At 39.9% G+C, this 22599-nt stretch overlaps 1 protein-coding gene across 1 annotated transcript in view; it reads right to left on the bottom strand.

The window, feature by feature from the left end:
- NFKB1 (nuclear factor kappa B subunit 1) overlaps window positions 1-22599 on the bottom strand; it is a 102562-nt gene that overhangs the window by 36584 nt on the left and 43379 nt on the right. Inside the window, exons 6-8 of the mRNA XM_018558987.1 lie at window positions 10964-11112; window positions 3211-3365; window positions 726-884 (exon numbers count right to left, since the gene is read on the bottom strand). Of these exons, the coding sequence (XP_018414489.1) occupies window positions 726-884; window positions 3211-3365; window positions 10964-11112 (463 nt within the window). The remainder of the gene's footprint in view (window positions 1-725; window positions 885-3210; window positions 3366-10963; window positions 11113-22599) is intronic.

The following is a 22599-nucleotide window of genomic DNA, read 5'->3' as shown; positions in this document are numbered from 1 at the left end:
TCTCTCTTCGGGAGAGCCCCCCTGCCTAGTACTGTGAGGGACCTGTTTCGGCAGGTCCCCAAAAGGTTCGGGGTCCACCGGCCTTTGGGTTGGTGGACCAACAGTCTCAACCCCTGTCAGGAGCCTTGCGCCCCGGGGGGCGGGAAATTAGGTCCCTTCTTTTGAAGGACCTTGCACCCTTGTGCACGTTTTTGTGTGCTGTGATGTCACGGTTCACTTTTTTTTGTTCACAGGGGGAAGTTTGTTTTGATGCACGTCCACGGGCTTCAAAGGCTCTTAGATTGTAAGCTCCTTGAGAGCAGGCACTGATGTGAATGTACATTTTTAAAACGCTGCATAAATTGTCGGCACTATATAAATAAATATAATAAAATAAATAATACCAAATGTAAAGGATTGTAAAGATTACCTCTGCTGTAGGGCTATATTCACAGTTTTAAAAGTCAAACATTTTTTTTTTTTACACTGCAGTATGTGACATACTGTTTATACACTGCAGTATGTGGCATACTGCAGTGTAAAAAAGAATATCTAGCAAGGAAGGAGGTGACATGGAGCTGAGGAACTAGAGATAAAATTGATATGGGGGACTTATATCATGTCAATGTAGGTATGTCTAGCACAGCAAAATACGGGGGGGTCACATGGAACATTTGGTAGTTAGGGTCTAAAAGTTTGCTCTCAGAATGTACTATATTGTTATATTTAAAGAATAGCTTGCTTACTACTATCAAAGATGGGAACTGATACAACAGGTTCCAGTCGTCTGGTGAAGCTTCCGTTGCTATCAGGTAGGAAAGCAGTGAACATAAGTCGTACAACGCTCAGGTCTATGTCTTTCGATTGTTGATAAGCAGCTTGACGAATAATCTCTTTTTCTCTCTCTACAACACAAAATAACAAATGTTTTAGTAAATGTTCTATAAATGATATTTGTAAGTGTACAGTCTAAAATAGATTTGCGTATGCACACTTTGGATTAAATCAGTGGTTCTCAACCTGTGGGTCGGGACCCCTTCGGGGGTCGAATGACAATTTGCCAGGGGTCGCCGGGAGTCTCCCACTATTAGATAGCTATTAGATTATCATCATTATTATTAATAATAAAAGCTGACACCCTCGGCTTGTTATATGGTTTGCCATTTTAGCTGTTACAACAGTGGTTCTCAACCTGTGGGTCGCTGTGTGATTTCTGCTGTGCTAGGTGAGAGTCCTCCTCAGCCCTCTCCTAGCGCAGCAGTGTCAGTTCTCCCGCCACGCTGCCAGATGTCGCTGCAGCAGCCGCGACAACCCTAAATTTTACCGTTGGGGGTCACCACAACTTGGCAAATGTTACCAAGGGGTCCCGGCCCTAGAAAGGTTGAGAACCACTGGATTAAATGGAACCTGTAAGGATAGAAAACTGTAAGCTAACCCACTGCCTTGTTTGAAAAAGTCCATCCTAGTGCATCACTGACAAGAAGGAAGCATGCAGGACAAGAGTTCAGACTGACAAACTAGCAGGTCAGTGGCTGACTAGGTAGGAAAGGCAGGATCAACATGACAGCTACTAACCCAAAACAAAGGAAAGCAAGACAGCTCCAATATACTGTAAAGGCTCTTGCAAAAAATCTAATGTGAATGGAGAACACACAGGTATTTGGAGACTACTTACATATTCAGGACATAGGTATATGGAACCTTTCCTTTACTATTGTCACATAGTACTACTGTCTCTGACCAATCTCTAGCACACTATTGTGAGGCATTTTATTTACAGACAATTTGATAGCAGCAGATGCCAGGTATGATTTTTACTGCAGGTTGTGAAAGAATCCATATTCTTAGGCACAGCAATACTGAATTCTCCAATTGCTTATTTGGGGATCGAGAAGGGTTACCAGTTTATAATAAAGGAAAACATCAACAGAGCACCTGCTCACTGAAGTATTTACATTTTCCAAGAAACATTGCACTATGCTAGAACACAGTTTACCCAATTAATCTAATTTGAATTGTACCACTTGAAAAGAAGCGTTTTTCAGAGAGCTTCTAAGACAGCACCTGGCCCGGTCAGGGTGAGCAGTAACTTAGGGTTTGTAGGAATAGGAAGTAGTTTAACAATAAATAGTGATGTGTGGAGTAATTTCAGAAACGTTCACTTTGCTGCTGTTGGTGAAAGTTTGCAGAAGTGGAAACTTTCACTTTTGTTCTTCTTTAGCTGCTTAGGTATTTTTTTGTGTATTTAGGGTAGTTTCATTAATTTCATTTACTATTCTTTGTATTTGTGAAGCTATTTAAATCCAACAGCACTCATCAAAAAATTACCCTAATTGTGCCAAAGCATTTTTCCAAATAGCGACATTTTGTTGAAAACGCCAGATTTTCATTGAAATTTCACAAGAAATCACTCTCAATTTCCCTCATGTCTAGTCATAAGGTATAATGGAGGTTAGAAGGAGCCTGGTGTAGTAGAGGACTATACACGAGTGTCCTAACATGGTAGACCAACTTTCCTGAGTTTTTCTATTTATATGGATAGTAGTAGCTGTGAGATAAAGTACAGGCATATATCAGAAAATTTCAAAACCTGCATCAAACTAATTTGGAAACAAGTTATTTAAAAAGTGACACATCATTTTTCAGTTAGTATGATCCATACATTTAGGCACTTTGACGCATGTGTACTTGTATTGTAGTGAGCATGTAAACCCATGGTACAATGGCTTTGTATGCACTATACGGTAAATGCTTATCAATTTGAAATGGTATGTCAAAGTGCATACATGGCTAAAAGAAATGCATCTGACTCTAGGAGGCCTGTTGTGCTCTGGAACAAAATGAGTCAGGCCATTGGATATGCAGATGAGAGCCCACTGAACATAAATGGGAAGATTTACAATGAGTTAAAGTGCCCAAAAACACATAAAAAATGTGTGCACAAGTGTGTGTGTTTCAAAGGCTTCATAAATACCCCCAATGGAAGGTAAACTGATTGATGTCATATCAGTAGGCAAAATATTTTGACAGCGAACATGGAGGAGGCAGGGAACTAGCCAAACAGAATAAAAAAGCCAGGATAGACACACTTAAGAGGCAGCTAAAATGTTAGCAAACAAGCACCACTTAAGGACATTTTTGCATCTTAATATTGAAAACAACTAATTTACTTCAACATTACCAAGCAAAAGAAAAAGGGAAATCATGATGAACATTAAAAATATAACCCACCAGTCAGTAATCTATCCCCTGAATATTGGTAGTTTAACTCAGGATGAACCAAAAGGCCAGCGTTGTATCCTTTCTTAAAAGCGTCAGTCATACGCCCTTCCAGTATCTCAATCACTTTCTTCTTTGTGACATGAAGAATTCCTAGATTGGGGAACCTGCAAGTTAATCAGGACATTAAAAATAATTACCGCGTATCATATTTTGAAGTGTGCTACAGTTTGAAACTGAATGATGATGGTTCACTATCTGAGCAGTTTTTCTTTCTCATCCATTGTGGGACACAAGAAGTCTTTAACCGTCATGTTATACTGCCGCCTACAAAAGGACTGGACACTGGCAAAAAACAACAACTGTATTCTAGCCCAGGATAACCCTTCCCATTACCAGCATACTTCAGTTTTTTGTTAGTGTCCTTGGAAGATAGACATAATTTCTGCAGCTCTGGAGTGTTAAAGACAAAGACCCCTTTCATGTGGGCTGATGAAGAGAGGATTTGTCAACAGATCCTCTCCTGATCACAGCAGTACGGATCAGATGTTACCACTGTGACATCTGTTGTACATACAGTTTTTTTCTCCATCTTGCAATGGAGGAAAAAACTGAAAGTGCCGGACCACGTGTGTGTCTATGGGGAATCTGATGTAAAAGTACATGTGTTCATTAACACCAGATTACTCCCTGTCCGGCACGATCCAGTCCGTCGAAACGGATCAATGATCCCTCTGTTTTAAAAGACCTAGCCGGAGCTGGGGCTAACACGGCTGCCCATAGATTTGCATAGAGCGTCCCATGGGGTCTGGCAGAAAAACGGACCGCTCAAGTGAAAGGGGCCTAATTCTTTTTTTTTGCTAGCACCTTTTTTCCTTCTTCAATTTTTTCCCTCCATCCAGTGCTACCCTACATTGCTGGTAGAGCTTTGTCTTTTTAAATGCAACTTTCTGGTGTGGTCTTCCTCAGCCTAGCCTTTGGAGTACCGCATCCCAACCCAGTTGTACTGGATGTTGAGGGGAAAGCCAGAAAGTGACCTTTTATTGTGGAAAGGGTTAACGCTGTGTGGGGCACTGTTGTCATCTTCTGGGTAGAGTATCACCTGCTCTCTATCCTACCATACAGCATTGAGGAAGCATCTCCTTGCTGCTGCTCCTCCTTGCAAAGAACCACATGGAATTTCAATCTTCGGCCCGTTCTTGCTACCTGCCTACAGTGACTTTCTTTACCTCTGGCTAGCTGACCCTCAATTGCTACCAATTGTCTGAGTTTTGTGAGTACCTGTGGGGACTTGCTTCTTACCCTGAGCCTTTTTATGTTGCCTTACCACCACACAGCTGCAACATGTCTAATTTTAGATATGGGGGATAGTCCTGCTATACCAGGTGCCTCCAGCTCACATTCTCCTAACGGCTCTGGGGTTGACTGCAGCGCACCTATAGATGGGACCAATGTGTCAGAACATTTTATATTATATTATATATAAAGTAATGTAGCTAACTTAGTAAGGTTGACCCTAGGAATTTTGTGGTGAACTTCCTTGCAAGAAAAGAAGACAGTTTGCCAGTTTTAATATCTATTAGAAGTCTCACTTAATGAACACTACATATTTACTGACAATATGGGGTAGAAGAGTGAAAAACATTTCCTACTATTAATGCAAAAAAACTCAAATCTTGACATAGGATTATCTAAAGGATGGGTGTATTTGGACAGTTGTCTCAGGGACAATGAACAAGCTAGTCTTCTCGCATTATAACCCATTAACATAATAGACAGTATGGATGATGTATTAACTATCATCACCATGAGTCCTTAAATGTAAGATGACAGGATGCATGATCACTAATAGCAAAATAGCAAATTTGTGTCTACCTGTGCATGGTACGTAGGGATATACACTGAGTGGCCAGATTATTATGACCACCCCATCAGTACTTCGTTGGGCCACGAGATGACTCCGTTGGGCCGCCTCGTGACTCCACGAGATGTTGAAAGGTGATGCGAGGAATCTGACACTGCACTGTTGCCCTCCTGTTGTCTTGTACCAGTCTTGCCACTCTCCGTTCTGCCCTAACATTGACTAGTCGCTGACGGCCACAATTCGCACATCCAGACCCAGATTTTCGGCTCACAGTCCAGTCTTTAAACACTTTAACAACAGCTGCTCTTGAACATTTAACGAATTCTGCTGTTTTGCTGATACTCGCTCCATGGCTCCGAGCGTCAACAATCATCCCACGTTCAAAGGCTGTTAAATCGCGTTGTTTAGCCATATCTTCAGAAAAAAATCACTTCTACTGTCGTGGTAAACAACCTGCTTCCCTATTTATAATGGTCTGGCCCTCTAGCAACTTCAGTGCGAAATTATAGCTAATCATAGCTAATTTGACTACAAACATCAGGTGGTCATAATAAGCTGGCCACTCAGTGTATATTATTTTTGATTTATAGAATATTTGTTATGCAGAATGTATGTAGGCTGCCACTACTCACATCTTCTGAGAATGTTGGTTTCCTGGATTTCATGCTTATGTTCAGGCTTTAGTACTGACCCAGAACAAGTATACCAAATTCAGACTTTTCTCCCTCCCTCCCAATTTTTATTTCATTTTGCTTGTTTAGGTCTGTGATTTAGAAATTTTGAAGGCAGACACAAGTGAACTAGTGTTTTTAGAAGGGGATTGCCAGCACCTATATTTCTCTCATGCTGAGTATACCTTAAAGTAGACCGTCACAGCAAAAAATTACTTTGTTGCATTGCAACCTTCCCCCTCTGCATACTTGAAAAGCCCCTCGCCTAGGCAAGAATGACATCAGCCCTGCTTCAGTAGCTTCCTGGGATAGTGTATGAATTCCAAGCCTGGATTTTCTAGCTTTATGGTAATTTTCCAGAGTAAACTCTGGACAGTGCTATTCATCAGGCATGGTGTCAGATTCCTCGCATCACCTTTCAACATCTCGTGGAGTCAATGCCAACAAGAAGAATGGCCGCAGTATTGAAGGCAAAAGGTCACCCAACGAAATACTGATGGGGTGGTCATAATAATCTGGCCACTCAATGTATTGTATACTGTATACCACATTGACTATCTTCTGTTCAGTGTCCCCAGATAAATAACATTAATCTAAGGTTTTGCTAAGTGTCTGGTATTAGCTTTGAACACTATTATTGGTTATCACATGGTAGAAGTAGTGTTTATTGGTTAAAGGGCACTTGCAGTCATGTGAAAAATTAAGTATGCCCCATATAATTATTTGACTTTTTCAACAAATTCGAGTACGCAAACGTTAGATCTTTATTCAGACAGTGCCTAGAGATAAAGATGATAAATTTCAATAAAAACACAAGAAAATAATTGCCTTTTCAATCCTTTATTTAACAAAATTATCAATATATGTAATGGTGTACTGTGGAAAAATTAAGTACAGCCTTGGCATCAAGAGTTGGTATTGCTCCCTGTAGCAGAAATTACTTCTTGAAGCAATTTTGTATAACTGCCCACCAATCTCTGACAACGACAAGATTTCCTTCTGTTGTAAGATGTTTGTGGGTTTACTTGCATAACCTTCCCGTTTCAAAATCATCCTACAAAATCTACCAGGAAGCATATCAGGGCTTTGAACACGTTAGTTCACAACCCTCTATTTCTTCTTTTTGAGCCATTCCTTGGTCAATTTGCTAGAGTTCTTTAGATCATTATCATGTTGAAAGACTCATTTTTGGTTTAACTTCAGCTTTTGGACAGATGACCTCACATTCTCATCAAGCAAACTTTGATATGATGCAGAATGTATAACTTATTTGATGACTGCGAGCTGCACAGGCCAAGCAGCAAAGCGACCTCAAACCACAACTTTTTTCCACCACCATATGCCACAGTTGTTACAAGGTTCTTCTCCTGAAAATCTGTCTTTTTTCGGCAAACATGTCTACTGTTATTGTGACCAAACAACCCTATATTTGATTGGTCAGTCTTTGGCATGTTGTTCCTGAAGCCCTGGCCTTTGCCTCTTTGTTCAATGGCAAACTGTAGTTTTGCTCTAATGTTTTTTTTGGACAGCAGTGGCTTTTTCTTAATACACCTCTCATGCAGGTTGAATTGGTGCAATCTCTTTCTGATTGTAGATGCATGCACTTTGACCCTAACTGTTTCAAGAGTTACCTGAACGCCATGAAATTTTGGGGTCCTTGGACACTTCTTTTAGCATCAGTCAGCTCTTGGGTTGCTGGGCTGGCCAGACCTGGACAAATAAGTAGCTGTTTGAAATATACGCCACTTTTTTTTAATTTTCCAAACAGTGAAATCATTGTTTTAAAATAATTTGCAGATCTTTTTAAATTCCATAGAATCCACAATTCTATGGAAAGCTCTTATGATCTTGGCATGGTGACATCACACATGTCAATGGCAAAGAGAACAGCAGAACCTATGTATTTTATGTTTAAATAAGACAGGTTTCACTTGCATACTCCCTATGGAGGTTCTAATCAATCGCACCTAATCTAGAACACCATGATTTTAATTTTATGGATTTGAAGTAATGGTAAACGTAGGGGTATAGTACTTTTTCCATATGCCATATGACAAATCTGCAAATTTGTTAATTAATTTTTGTCCAAAAAGTCCTTTTATTTCTGCATCATGTCCAACAAATAACACCGTGCAGGGTCCCTTCTTCGGGCATAGTGTGACCACATCATTTTTGGAAGAAGATCCCTAGTGTGCTGGTGAAACACTTACTATACTCATATTTATGAAACGCCAATCCGGATCACTACAGCACCCATTCTACCAAGAGGAGTACCGGTCAGCAGAGCGGTGGGATATCCATTCTACTTGATATGTTTAAGTATATCACTTTTATCTGTAGGCACAATTTGAATCAAAATTTGTTTGCCTGTGTAAATTAGTTGAATAACGTTGAATAAGTCAATAACTTTAATGAGTGTACTTACTTTTTCACATGACTGTGGATCTTAAGTAAAATATACATAATAAGCTAAAAACAAGCATAGTGAAATAGGTTGTTGCTGGAAATCTGTTGGTTCACTGCGAATTGGACACACATACACATATTCATATTTAAATTATATTTACTTCCTGCCCTAAAAGTTTCTGTATGACAAATATGTCTCATGTACTGAAAGTATGGTTTCACACAAAGGACCTCAAAGACAAAAACTGGAAAAAAAAGTAAAAACAGATTTTACTTTTCACTCTGTAACCCATCAAAAAATGAGAGCTAAAGTCTGATTAGTTAGAAGAGGCAACAGCTCCACTATCCTTGCCAGCAGTTTTTACCAGAGCTGCAGCTTCTTGCTTCTTGGATGGTGGTTTACATTAAAGTGATCGGGCGTCTCTAGACGCTTGCATTAGCTGTGGTTTTACCCCCGCAGCCGCCGCTGTCACTGCCGTTGCCGGTCCCGAGATCCACTGTGCCTGCTGCGGGCGGGACCGGCACGGCTGCTCTGTGACAGGAGATCAAAGGGATATCAGTAGACAATCTTTCTCTGATCTCCTCTCCGGTCCCCAATGCAGGACGTGATGTATATTACATCACTTCTGCATTCAGCTGTCATTCCATGCTACAGAAGCTGGTGAAGCAGATCTCTGCTTCATCAGCTTCTCTGGGGGACCCCTGATGTCTCCATAAAGAGGACCTGTTATGTCAATTGGCTATCACATAGGGAACTTCTTAGCCCCCTATGTGATAGCAATAAAGTTAAGTGAGAAAAAAAAAGTAATAAAAAAATTAAAGAAGCATAGAAAAATAAAATAAAACCACAAACATTTTTTTAAGTCACCCACCCTCCACATACACATGGAAACATGCGTGGGGTGCGCCTACGTGCGAGAACGACAATTGCGCCTATTGTGCCGCACATGTTACATATCACCGCGAACGTCAGAATGTGAGCAATAATTTTAGGGCCATTAATCACTGATAACACTAAACTGATGTGCTGTAAAAGCGTTTAAAGCGTCGCCTATGGCCAATTTTCGGTGTAGTTGTTTTTTTGTGATTTTGCGGGCACGCGCAATTTTAAGGTTTGACATGTTTGGTGTCTATTTACCTGATGTGGCCCCATCTTTTATATTTTACCAAAAATATAGGTAATAATAAATGTTTTTTAACATAACGTAGGGAAAACAAATTTACGGTACTTTTTTCATTATATAGTGAAAAATAAAAACCCCAGTGGTGAATATATACTACCAAAAGAAAGCTCTATCTGTCCCTAAAAAATGTTAACATAAATTGCAAGGCTATAGTCCAGTCGTGCTGGTGACATTTTTGACTAACTGGTGAGACACCCTAAAATTTTTCAAGCCCTGTATATATATATATATATATATATATACACACATACAGTATATTGTACAGGATGCCAGAAATGGGTCCTGGATGGACGGTATATCCCTCCCTTGTGAAGGTGGTGGTCCTGTTAAGGTCACCTTGTATTCAGGGTTCTCAACAAGGAGGGTGAGGGGTTCCGGGTCAAACTTGTAAGGGAAACTGCTAGGCAGTCTTCCCAGAATTGTTAATTATACATGGGCCCCGGAATCCGGAGGCTCAGAGAGATTTGTGGGTGGGGCAGTGCCTCCATCCCTGACTACAGCCAGTTCTGGTAATGAAAGGGTTAACCCACCAGTCAGAGGGTGTCTTAAAAAGGAACAGGAAGCCAGTCAGTGGTGTCTGTAAGGAGTGTTAGGAGCAGGACACATGGTTGTGTGTGTGTTAAGCTGTGGAATACAGCTACCGAGACACTGCTGGGGCACCTGTGTCCATACTGGAGCCCTCTGTGAGCAGGCTGGGACTCTAACCCTGAAGTGTGACTTGGTATACAGGCGCTGAGCCGAATCTTTGTGTTTGCTGACGATAAGCCCTGTTGATTTTGTCATTCTACTGAATATAATACCCCACAGGCCTGAGTGGGGCCTCATGTTTAGGTTTCGCCTAAGGCCTCGCAAACTCTAGAGCCGCCTCTGATCGCTAGGACACTGAGATTGTTAGCAGTTTGTGAGTACCAACCTGCTGAGTACGGTATATCTCCTCTCCTGCACATGCTGGTGACCATCATACCCTCCACCTAAGCACTTCTTCGGCATTGTTTGTAATTTCTCCAGCCTTTTGCTAGTATCATGAAAATTCAAAGGGTAGTGAATTTTGCTACAACAAGAACTAGTACAGAATGATACTGATCAGTCCAAGTAACTGACTCCAGCCCACAAGTGTCCTGCCAATGCAGCACTGCTGCCAAATAACATTGCAAGACTGCAAGTCCAGAATGCTTCAGATATAATATGTAGTAATAAGTAGATTATCACTGCTTTATTAGTATAAGTACTACATGTATGCCTGGCTTATTTTATATGTTAAAACAATGACAACAGCAAAATACCTAAGGTTAAAAAAAAAAAGAATGCGTTGACGCTTGAAATAATTATTATTTTCAGCCCATGTCAGCTTTATACTGCGATATACAAACGCCTTTCTAGCATCACAGGAAGGTTTGGTGTGTGAGTATTGCTAAAACGAGTCATCTAGTGTGGGAAGTGCCATTTTAGTGTACATAAACCTCAAAATAATGTCATGCAAGTGTGAAACATGCTGTGGTTTGGAATATTTGAACAGCTCATGTACTGAAGCTTACTAGTTACTTCCTGCTCACGTTTATTTAACCCTATAACCACTTTAACCATGAGAGGACACAAGTAAGAAAATTGTATTACCTAAACCTACTCAAACAAATTCTTACCCAACTACCATGTCTTTAGGACCCACGCTCATGGAACAAACTCCATCTTCACAATGCCTCCCCACCAGACTGTGGGCATGTAACCGGACATCCTTGCCATTAGTTACCAGCTGGACAATGAGTTTAGCATGACCAATGTAATTGTGAATCTGTTGAGAGAACAAGAACATGTTTACCATAAGAGGGAAAAAAGTGCTACCTATTAGCATACTATAACAAAGATATCAAAGCATTCTGTCAGCTGAGTTCCAGGCAAACAGCTATCACACAATTTCAATACATATATGGGAGCTGTTTTACATGCCTATGAATTTGTATTTCTGTCTATCTAGTCTGAAGATATACACAGCCCTGCCAGACAGCCCAGGTTCGTTACTTTACTTGAGCCTGCTGCAGTTATAAGGGACCTAAATTCAGAAAGTGAAGATTTGTTGTGTAAAGGGCAACATCTAGTAATGTTAACTGTGCCTTACCGGTAGTAGTACCCTGAACAATTTACCTTTTTATGACTCCCTCATGAAAAATAGCAGTGCACTTCCTGTTCCTAGGTAGTCTTGTGGCTTATACAGGTAGAACTGTTCCTCTGACTGCTAGTCTCATGAAATGTGAAATAAGATTTTTTGACATGACTACTGTTCTCCTCGCTGGAAAGAAAGCTGAACCAGAGGACCGGAAAACAACCATCTCCCTGCTTCTGCTTCATTCATTCTGTAGTTCTGTGCTTCCTACTGAACCACATTTGCAGCTGCTTGATTATTCCTCCATCTGTCATCAGACCACCAGTTTTCTTCTGACATGATGAAACAAAGTCCTTCCCTTAACCAAGATGATTGCCTCCCCACAGACAAGGTGCAGAACAAGGCATGCCATGTAAGTAACTAGATTAGCTGCAGGGAGCCTTTATGCGATACTGGTGAACAGCAGTATATTGATGAGCTCATCCCTTCAGGTCAATCTGCTCTCTCCTCCTGTTCCTTCTTAACCAATGTGAACACAACATACCTAATTATTTTCTGGTGCTGCCCTTCCTCTTTTACTCAGTACAGAAGTGCAGAGGACTATAAGAACCTGATAGCAAGATAAATTCTGGTACTGTACACAGGCAGCATTTAAAAAAGTAATGATTGTTTAATAAATACATAACTGTTTTAACTGATGTTTTTTTCTGCCTAGAGATTAGACTTAACCTTTTATTATTATCAGATACCAAAGCAAACCAACAACAGAAGTTAAAACAGTACATAAATGCTCTATGTGACAAACATTCGTAACCAGGAGGTAGCACCTGCATACTAATTGAATGGAATGGAAACATCTGGTTTCTTGCTGACATTTATTCATCTGGTTTCAGATATTTGTCAACCAAAGCCTTTTATATACTGTTACATATACATACACTATTATTACATATTATACGTAATATACCACAATAATTTACAATGATATGTCACGCTGATAACTTTTTTTTTTAGTCTGAATACACATCATCTCCTCATTTCCCATGTACAGATGTGAGATGATTGTGAAGGTCTTCCAGACACAGAAGAAAGAACAACTAAACCCTAACTGCATGTAAAAGTAGACAATTATGTTTAAATGTATATATAAACAATTGTGTTTTTTTCTAAAAAGATTGAAACAACTTTTCCCATTACATTAACATACATAATATGATTGGGTTAAACAATTTTAAAGCAGAGACTGCGGAGTCTGTCTCTGTTTAATAGAATGGAGAAAAAATATATTCCAGTCTATTGATGTCTGTCTGTAAACCCATGCTTAGATGCTGATACTGATTGTTTTGTTGTAAATGTAAGGTTGTGACATTATTCAATATCTTATTCTACATAATACAAAATCATAAACATGCATTAGGTAACAGCGGGCAGAAAAGTGCGGAGATTGCAGTAGTTGCTGGTGAGCTGCTACCAATTATAGTGGTGAGTGCTGGGCTATGGAACAGGAGGAGCCACTGTCAAAGATTTTTACTGCCTCAGTAGGCTCCCAGCTTGCCTACTTTACAAGCAGAACTGCCTGACAGGGTGGGTAAGAGTGTTTGATTGACATTGCCTCCCTCTGTTAATTCCCAGCAGGGCAGAGAACCTGCCATCTGCACCGGAGCATTAGGGCAAGCAGTGGCAGGGCAGATATCCTGCCATTTAGAGAGCCAATTAAATGATAGACACAGATCATACACACAAACAGTGGCATGTACAACACCCCACAGATTAAAACCATTTAAAACCATACAAAACCAACAAAAAAAGGTACACCACAGGTTATATTTTGGAAAATAGTTTTTTGCCACTTATTCTAATTTCCCTTTCTTGGCATCTCCCCATGTCAACCTACTATGGGTCAGCTTCACTTCCTGACCCCACAGGACAACTCTTATCTAGCCAATAAAACTAACCCATTTAATATCACTCACAACAACAGAAAGGGGGGTTGCATAATTGAGATGAAGCGATGCCAGGAATGGAAAATTACAGTAAGTATCAGAACCAAGTTTCCAGATTCCTGGCACTCCTCATGTCAGCCTAATACTGGATGTGAACAGTATAAAAGGAACAGGGGTGGGAAAAACAACCTTTCAATCAAACAAACACGATGCAAAAAAATACATATTTATTGGGAGGTGCTGCTGAACCTTTCTTGGAACCCAGGGAGAAGACGTAAATATTGTCAACCTTCCAAAATGATAAGTCCCCTGTAAGAAGATGGAAAGTGCCTGGTACAAATTTAAAGTGCTACAGTCATGTAGAATTTGTTGAATCTACTGCCCAAAAGGCTGGTAAAAGTAGATTTCCAATTGTAATGGAATGGAGTTGAAATCTTTGACAGAAAACTTGGAGCTGAATGTGGTACACCCTGTCTGCATACACTATACAAAAAGCCTCTTCACAAGAGAAGGCAGGAAGCTCTGATACCCATCTTGCTGAGGTGATGGCTGTTAGAAAACAATGTTGGTAGCATTAGGGGCCACAACCAGCAAGATTCTAGAGAGAAAAACAGAGCTCTTAAGACTAGGGATCCTACTTGGGAATTAGTGTCTTCAATCGTTGTTTCAACTTTAACATTGCCTTAAGAAATTGTTGCAGAAGATGGTAGTCTGTCCATTTAGATTCCATGGATGCTAATAAGGCTGACACATAGATTCTCAAAGTGTTATAGCTGAAGCCTTAATCAAACTCTGCCTGTGGAGAGACTGGAAGAGTAAAAGTATCAATACATCAGTCCCTATATAGTTTTATCATCCATCAGGGAACTCAAATAGAGCCCTGGATGACTCCGACCTGGATGAGAAAACTATATCCATAAAATGTGTTGTCATTCACCAAATAAATATATACAAAATAAAATATATGAATAAATATGTACACATACAAAACACAAAACTATGAAATTTATTAACACCAACACCACCCCACTCAATAAACAAACTGTAAACAAAAAATATATGCCAAAAAACTCAAAAACAAAAAAATAAATAAATGAAAAAGCCAAAAATACTAAGCCTGCAAAAAAAGAGAAAGGTGGTGTGTCCCAGATCAGTGCAAAAACAAAGTATACCAAGGGGACTGGTGACACTGGTATACCTCTACATGTATTGTGGCTCCAGCTGCTTCATCAGGAGCAAAATGCAAATGAGGTAACATTGTGGGACTTTTACATATGGGGCAATAATAGATGCATGTGGAGATGGTTCCCTCCAAAAATAAGTAAATCAGATGTAATGTAATCACTGTGGGACCAGGAAATGATGTCATCATTACGGGATCTGGAAGTGACATTAACAACACAGGACCCAAAGTAGTGGATGTGCGAATTGTCCCATCTGACTGCAGCAGTGGTCAATTTTTCTTCCATATTTTCTAGACCTGGTATAAAGACCTGGTCATTAGTCTTTATAACGTGATTAAACGTGTGACCTGTATTTTAGGTCTGTGTTTGGATTTTTTTTGTTGTGTGTGTCCCAGTTCAGGGCATTCACCTTCTCTATTTGTCCGGGTGGCCATTGTCATCTGGATGAAAAATAAGGGAAAACCTGACATTTTGAGTTCCCCCAAAAACAGGAATAAAGAGGAAATCAAAAATAAGTTTTCTGGTGAAAAACAAAACAAAAACAGAATAAAAACTAGCTCGGGGTTTTACCAATTGTCTACTCTAACCAAAATGAAAAAAAAACATGTATTTAGGTACATTTTGAGGTCATATTTAGATCAGCTTGTGCATTAATTCCTTTGTTGTTAATGTCAACATTGGCTTGGCAAATTGATTAAATGCATGGTTATCACACAGTGAATGAAGCTTACAGCTAAAGCCCCTGTACAAAGTTCAGGTTTATTTAAACAAATTATCATGAACGAGTCCTGAGTAATTGGTGCCACACCCCCTGATAAGTCAGCAAGAAAACAAATGGGTAAGTGGGGCTTTTAAGGCACCAGGTGACAGATTACAGCATGCTTAATAACAAAAAATCTTTATTACATACAAAAGTGTAAAAACCATAAAAATGATGTGTGCATGCTAACATCATCCTAGTAACAAAATACCTCCAAATTAACCACTCCGACCTATCATGATTGAAGCATATTATTTCATAGAGGACATATTTAAACAATTCATAAGAAATATGTATATATAAATAAATCATACATGAAGACAGCCACTTCAGAAGATGGTAAAAATGTAGTGGCTATTGTCAGTACCACCGACAACTACTCCAATATAACATGATAGAGGCATAATGAATCACAGATTACATGGTAAATATAATAAATAAGGAATGTTCTCAAAATAATTTATGTCAAATCAGCCTCTTCTGAAGACGGTAAAGGAGCAGTTGGTATTCTCAACGCATTTCACGCTCACAGCGCTTCCTCAGGAGATGGAGGTAATCGAACAGGAAGGTAACTCGTGTGTTTCCAACCGGATCAACCAGGATGAGACCCAGAGCACCAGGAGTATCAGATATGGACCAAACCCCAAGATGGTAGGAGTGGGAGTGGTAATAGGATACAAGTCCTTGTACGGTCAGAAAAAGATATCCCTATTGGATACTGCTAGTAACTCCTATAATGGAGGTATCTCCAGGGCCAATTGTCTGTAATCTGTACTCACTCCCAGGGTCACCAGTGTCCACGAGGCTGCATTGCAGCAACACACTTTTTTTTCCTACAGGTTTATTTAAAACCAAATACCCTGATAATCCATATTTCACCTGCTTGTGATAATCCAGGTTGATTGATGACTCTGTACAATGCAAATTCTTTTGCGTGCCTTATACCATACTATTAAAATAAAAATAAATGCTATTTTCAGAATAGCACACCCCTCCACATAACAAAGGGACACAGAATCGAAACAGCACAAGCCATGTAAACAAAAAATTCCAGTGTAACATTTGAGCAACCTGAAGGTAGCCTGTAAATAACTATATGCATTTGGAAGGCAGCCAACAAGCTTTTGCTTCCTTGTAATGGAAAGTACACTAACTGATGTTATTTCCCAATTCAAAGTGGAACTATTTCAAAATTTCAGCCTAAAAAAGAATACAGTATACCAACAAGAAATCAGACTTTACACACTCACATGTTAAAGATTATATCAGCAGCTGTATTAAGTAATAAAGACCTATGACATGTAAAAGAAAAGAAAAGTAAAGAAAAGAAAAAGATAAACATCAATGTTTTATCACATTCGTGTCATCATCATCACAAGATTATGTTATTTAGTACACTGTGCAAGGGTTCAATTTACACAATCATTTTAACACAATAAACGCTCTTTCTTTCATTTTGAATAAAAGAAAGAGTGATGTAGTCTGATAAGTTAGGTACCACATCCATAACTATAACCAGTCAGAAGCCAACAATGAAAGAGTGGGCTTTTTAGGTACTGATGAAGGATTGTGGTGGTGGAGGAGGGGTTTCTTGTTACCCTCTTAACCTTTGCCATTAGAAAATCAGCTTGGTTGAGGAAGTATTGGGAAAGTTATAAAGTACTGAGATTTAAAGTGTATTTCCACTTTCGCAGCCAAATTGGGATAACACCTATTTTAAATTTGTTACCATGTTCCCATTCACATAACATAAGCTAAAAAAAAAAATTCTTCCTGCAGTTTAAATAGTTTTTACATGGGTTTTAAGAATTAACATTTCTTCTAGCTTCTATTTCTTTGAAATGTTAGGAGGGGCTTTGAGGAGTCTAAGATAGCTTGCCCATTGTATGTTAATGATGCTTATCATATATAGACAATCCTCAAATTTCAGTCCCAAGTCTTTCTATAAGGACCGACCAATGTGAAAGGGCTACTAAGAAACCTGGAGTGAGTCATCTTGCCGGATTTAACAAAACATCTAAAAGGTTAGAATTTATTTTTTAAAGTTATTTTTCAGTATGATGTGTGAGTAGAAACACATAACATAAATATAGGGGGATTGTACACAAATTTTATTGCAAAAGCGTAAATACACTTTAAGGATGGCTCCTTGGATGGGTGTTAGTCCTCCTTCCTTTTATGTGTGCCTGAGATAAGGCTGTGGATCTATAGGGAGGATAACAAGACCCAATTCCAGAATAAGAGATCTGCTTATTTTCTTTTTATTGAAAAACAATCACTTGAAGCTGAAAAGATTAGAGATGTCCACCATATATCCATATGAAAGGGAAAGCCTTCAGATGGATCTATGAGAATATGGATTCCAAATTATCAAATGGTATGTACAATTAGCTGTTTCACCATTTAGCCACAATGGCCCCTCATACAATGGCATTTTAAATGAGCCCATGATAGGATCTGGGTGTTGGGTGTTTGTCCTTAATGTGTCCCTGCACACGCCCTGGAGATATTTTTTAACGGTAATGCTTCAGCTAATTGCACACACTTAACAACCAGTGCATAATAGCTCCACATATAATCCTGAAGAAGCAGAAGTTCATAAACAAGAAATGCGTAGAGGAAGATCTGCTGTCTTCCGCCTGTTGGGGATGGGGATGGGAGATGGGGATAATAATAACTAGTTTTGGGGTGCCTGGGCTGTACAAGAAATTGGATATAAATTGAAGTTTGGTGTTCCAATTGAAATTTTATAAATATTACAATAAAAAGATTACTAATAAAATTATTATTTAAAAAAAGTCTTGGCAACTAAAAAGTCCGCTCTTTCATTGTTAGTGTGACAGTAATGAGGCCCAGGCACCCCAAAACTAGTCAGGAAACCCCTTCGTCTCCTCGGTTTGTTGAACTTCGTCACTTCTAGACATTATTGAAACAGCCTACTGAGTAAACATATTTGTTTTTTGTAGAGAGTCTTCAAAAGTTCTTCAATTCCACCGTAGTTGCCGCTAACAAAGTTAACAATAACATTCATTAGCAGAACATCAGAGATCTGTTTAGCCAGGCCCGTTTTATGGACATTTTATGGGTTTATGGCCAACCTCTTAATTGGGTATCATCAAGCACTGAGTAGCCAGAACACTGTTAACCCCTTCATGACTGAGCTTGTTTTTAGTTTCTGTTCGTAAATGACTGACACACTTTTGACATTTTTGCTGTGTGATTCTTCCACGTCAGTAATATACATTCTTACAAGGTGCACCCACACATATTATATATTGTTTTTTAGAGGAAAGATAGGGTTATGTATTTGTATCACATATGTGTACCTAACGCCTCACTTAGGACAAATAAAATATATAAAAAAGAGGACAAAACGTAAAGGAAACACTTTTTCCCCAGTTTTGATTTGCAGTATTTTTTTTTTTAAATAGCACAGCTAAAAAAAATGCATTAAATACATTCATTTATTTGTCCTTTATTTGGAAAAACCTCACATTCCTACGATTTTAGAAATGTTTCTGTACTTCTTGGCCTAAAACTAAAACCTAACATTTTAATCTTTTTTCTCTAACAGTTAAAGCTAATAGTGGTCACCTGGTATACAATGTCACTGTCACATAGGGGTCTATTCACAAAGCTGCCAAAGGATCTAGGCGTAGCTTCGGCTGATCCTTCGGCTAGATTCGTACAGCTCCCGAACGTGGCCGAGCGGCTGTCGAGCCGAACGCATATGCATCGGCTCGGCTGAGCCACGCTGAAAGCCGAAGCTGGCCGAGCGGCCGGCCGACAGCCTGCTTCTGACAGTGTTCCTGCTAACCAGGGACGCTGATCTCCAAACAGCAAACTCTCCCTGGCGCTCCGGGAGTCTCCTGCTCCCGGCCGCAAAGGAGAGAAACACTGCTGTTTCTTTTTTTTCTTTAAAAAAGTTTTTGCCCATTGGAATGCATTGCTAGATTCCTATTGGCTATTTCAATTTGCAATAGCCAATAGTAAACTAGCATTGTACCCGCCCTCTGCTGCAGTTCTCCATCAGGTCCATCAGCAGAGGGCGGGTACAATGCTAGTCATTGCTAGCTCCGCACAATCGTTTTCTATTTACTTTTTTTGTACTTTTTTAACAATTTTTTCTGCTCTGCTTGGTCCCTCTGAGGGACCGAGCAGAACAGCCGTGCCGAATGCCGCTCAGCGGCATTCGGCTATTCACTCACTGCTGTTCGGCATCTATAAGAATAGGCCGAACAGCAGTGAGTAGCCTGCCGGAGGTTCGGCTCAGCCGATCCAGATGTTGGATTGGCTGAGTCGAACTCTTTCTGCACTTCGGGTCAGCCGAACATGCTGAGCATGTTCGGCCGACCCGAAGCCATGCAAGGCAAGCCGATGTACGGCTGATTTCAGCCGATATACGGCTGAAATCAGCCGTACAAGCCTGAAGTGAATAGCCGAACAGCCGGCAGCTTAGTAAATAGACCCGTAAGTGTCACACTTAGCGATAGCGACATACTTTGAAAACCATGAGGGGGTTCAATTAAAAAAATTAACCCCTTAGGGGTTAATGATAGTATAAAAATATATTTAACTATAACATTGTTATTTGTTACATTTATTTACATTTTTTTACACTTTATTTTTTTTTTTTTACACCACTTTCTTGGAATTTTTTTTATACTTTTATTTTATTTATATAATTATATCAAACAGTCTTTGTGAATTATTCTCACTATTACTGCTTGCTAATTTAATTAATTAATTTTTGGTTATTATTAGGCTGTTTCAAATGTAAGAACAGCCAATAACACTGATCCTGCAGCATTTCAAAATCAGATGTCACTAAAGGTTTTCTGATCGTTCCAACAACGATCAGAAACCTGCAAGATTCTTTTACAAAAAGTTTAGAAAAAAAGGCCGCTATACATCAGGATTTCCCGATCTATACCAGCTGTCAGTGAAAGCAGTAAATGCCGCTCTGCTCTTACTTTCAGACACCTGAATCCTGAAAGGAAGGCATCCATTAATGAACGGTGACCACTGATTCTCAGCGGTTACCAGCATTACAGAGCCCCAAAAAGCTCATCGTGAGCAGTCATGAGCAGTCATTTGGGCACTTTGTGGCGGGACGTACAGTGTAGGGGTTAAGTTATCAATTGACAGATCCAAGTGGGATACACATAGGGTGTGTGGCACGATTGATGTCCTGTAAATAACCCTGTTAACAAAACTAGTTTCCAATATTTACCCAGAATTCATAACTTTGGGGGTGCTACGTTAATAAGAAATATAGATGTAGATGATTAATGAAACACTGGTTGCATACATATCATGTATCCTGTCTTATGAGGTACAGAGGGCCATAGACACACGTTACCCCATCTGAGGGAGCCATACACCACAGGTATGTAAAATCTGGTATGCATAAGAAGGCTACAATCTATGGTTTATCAGATGGTAGCATGTGGTACAATAAAAATATGGCTGCATTTAGGAAACTTCAAGGAAACTGATGAAACGGCCAAGGGAAATATCATTGTGTGATTTGGTGGGGGGCTTTCTCAGTGATGCCCTCTACAAGCCCACTTAAAGCTGCTGTATGAGGCAGCTGGAGCTCTCCTTTACCATCATGAAAAGGACATCTGCCAAGATACTTGTTTCTAGACAGCCAACCTCAGATCCATTTAATTCTTCATTGACTGGACTCTACTGGAACCCATAGAACCCAGGACTTGGGTAAGTAATTTAATTTGTATTCACTTTTTGTTTTGCTGTTGTATTATTTGTCTCTTTTCTGTCATTTATTTTCTGTATATGTATCTGTTCCTCTTTCTTTATTAAAAAGTATAATTTAAAATCGTTAGGCTTATCTCTACGCTCTATAATGAAAGAATCCTTGTCTCTGTGAAGAGTGCTGACATATTGTAAACCCTGTTATATTCTTGAATGGAAGGATAGTGAGCATCTCAGGCATTGCTTAGGCTACATTCCCACTAGGTGTGATTAGATGCGTTTATATGCAGTTTGTTGTAAAGTAACAACTGCTCCAAGGTCGCTCCCGTGATGGACTACAATATCAATACAAATTAGTAAACTAAATGTGAGTTTGTAGTCCATCGCAGGATCAAACTTGGAGCAGTGGCTACTTTACAACACACACAGGGACCATGGGGAACAAAAGTAACCACCCTCCAGAAGCTGAGTGATGCCACATGACAAATAAGCTACATGTTTGTTAATAGTTAAGGTACTTCAATGCATTTTTAAGATTTAACTCCTGAGTTTAGTGTCACTTTAATTATATACTATGGCAAACACGTTCAGTAACCCAAAGCAAAAACATGTGCAGTAACCCAGAGCAAGCTGCACTATATTGTCAAAAGTATTGGGACACCCCTCCAAATCATTGAATTCAGGTGTTCCAATCACCTCCATGGCCACACGTGTATAAAATCAAGCACCTAGGCATGCAGACGCTTCTACAAACATTTGTAAAAGAATGGGTCGCTCTCAGGAGCTCAGTGAATTCAAGCGTGGTACCGTGATAGGTTGTCACCTGTGCAATAAGTCCATCCGTGACATTTCCTTGCTACTAAATATTCCGCGGTCAACTGTTAGTGGTATTATAACAAAGTGGAAGCGACTGGGAACAACAGCAACTCAGCCACAAAGTGGTAGGCCACGTAAAATGACAGAGCAGAGTCAGCGCATGCTGAAGCGCATAGTGTGCAGAAGTTGCCAACTGTCTGCAGAGTCAATAGCTACAGACCTCCAAATTTTGTGTGGCCTTCAGATTGGCACAACAACAGTGCGTAGAGAGCTTCATGGAATGGGCTTCCATGGCCGAGCAGCTGCATCCAAGCCTTACATCACTAGTGTAATGCAAAGCGTCGGATGCAGTGGTGTAAAGCACGCCGCCACTGGACTCTAGAGAAATGGAGATATGTTCTCTGGAGTGACAAATCAGGCTTCTCTGTCTGGCAATCTGATGGACGTGTCTGGGTTTGGCGGTTGCCAGGAGAACTGTACTTTTTTAAATAGCAATCAGTGTAAGTACCTGCATTTGACTTGGTATCAGCTTCTTGCAGTCCCTGTAAAGGTCATGTCTATTCCCCTGCCAGACAACGCTGTGCTGTGTATCAGAGCTGTGTGACTCTCAGGGTTGGATGGACAGAAATAAAAGTCCTTTGGCAGGTGCAAAAAATCTCTCTCTCGTATATGCATTTCTTCTGTGTATTCAGCCCTTTGCCTTGAGCTCAGCTTTAACTAATGAAAGAAGATTGTGATGGGCTGCCGTGAGTAAAGG

Source organism: Nanorana parkeri, unplaced genomic scaffold, assembly GCF_000935625.1.
Source record: "Nanorana parkeri isolate BGI_ZX_2015 unplaced genomic scaffold, ASM93562v1 scaffold372, whole genome shotgun sequence".
NCBI lineage: Eukaryota > Metazoa > Chordata > Amphibia > Anura > Dicroglossidae > Nanorana > Nanorana parkeri.
The sequence above is the reverse complement of the archived record's forward strand: the minus strand, read 5'-3'. Positions and strand labels throughout refer to the sequence as shown.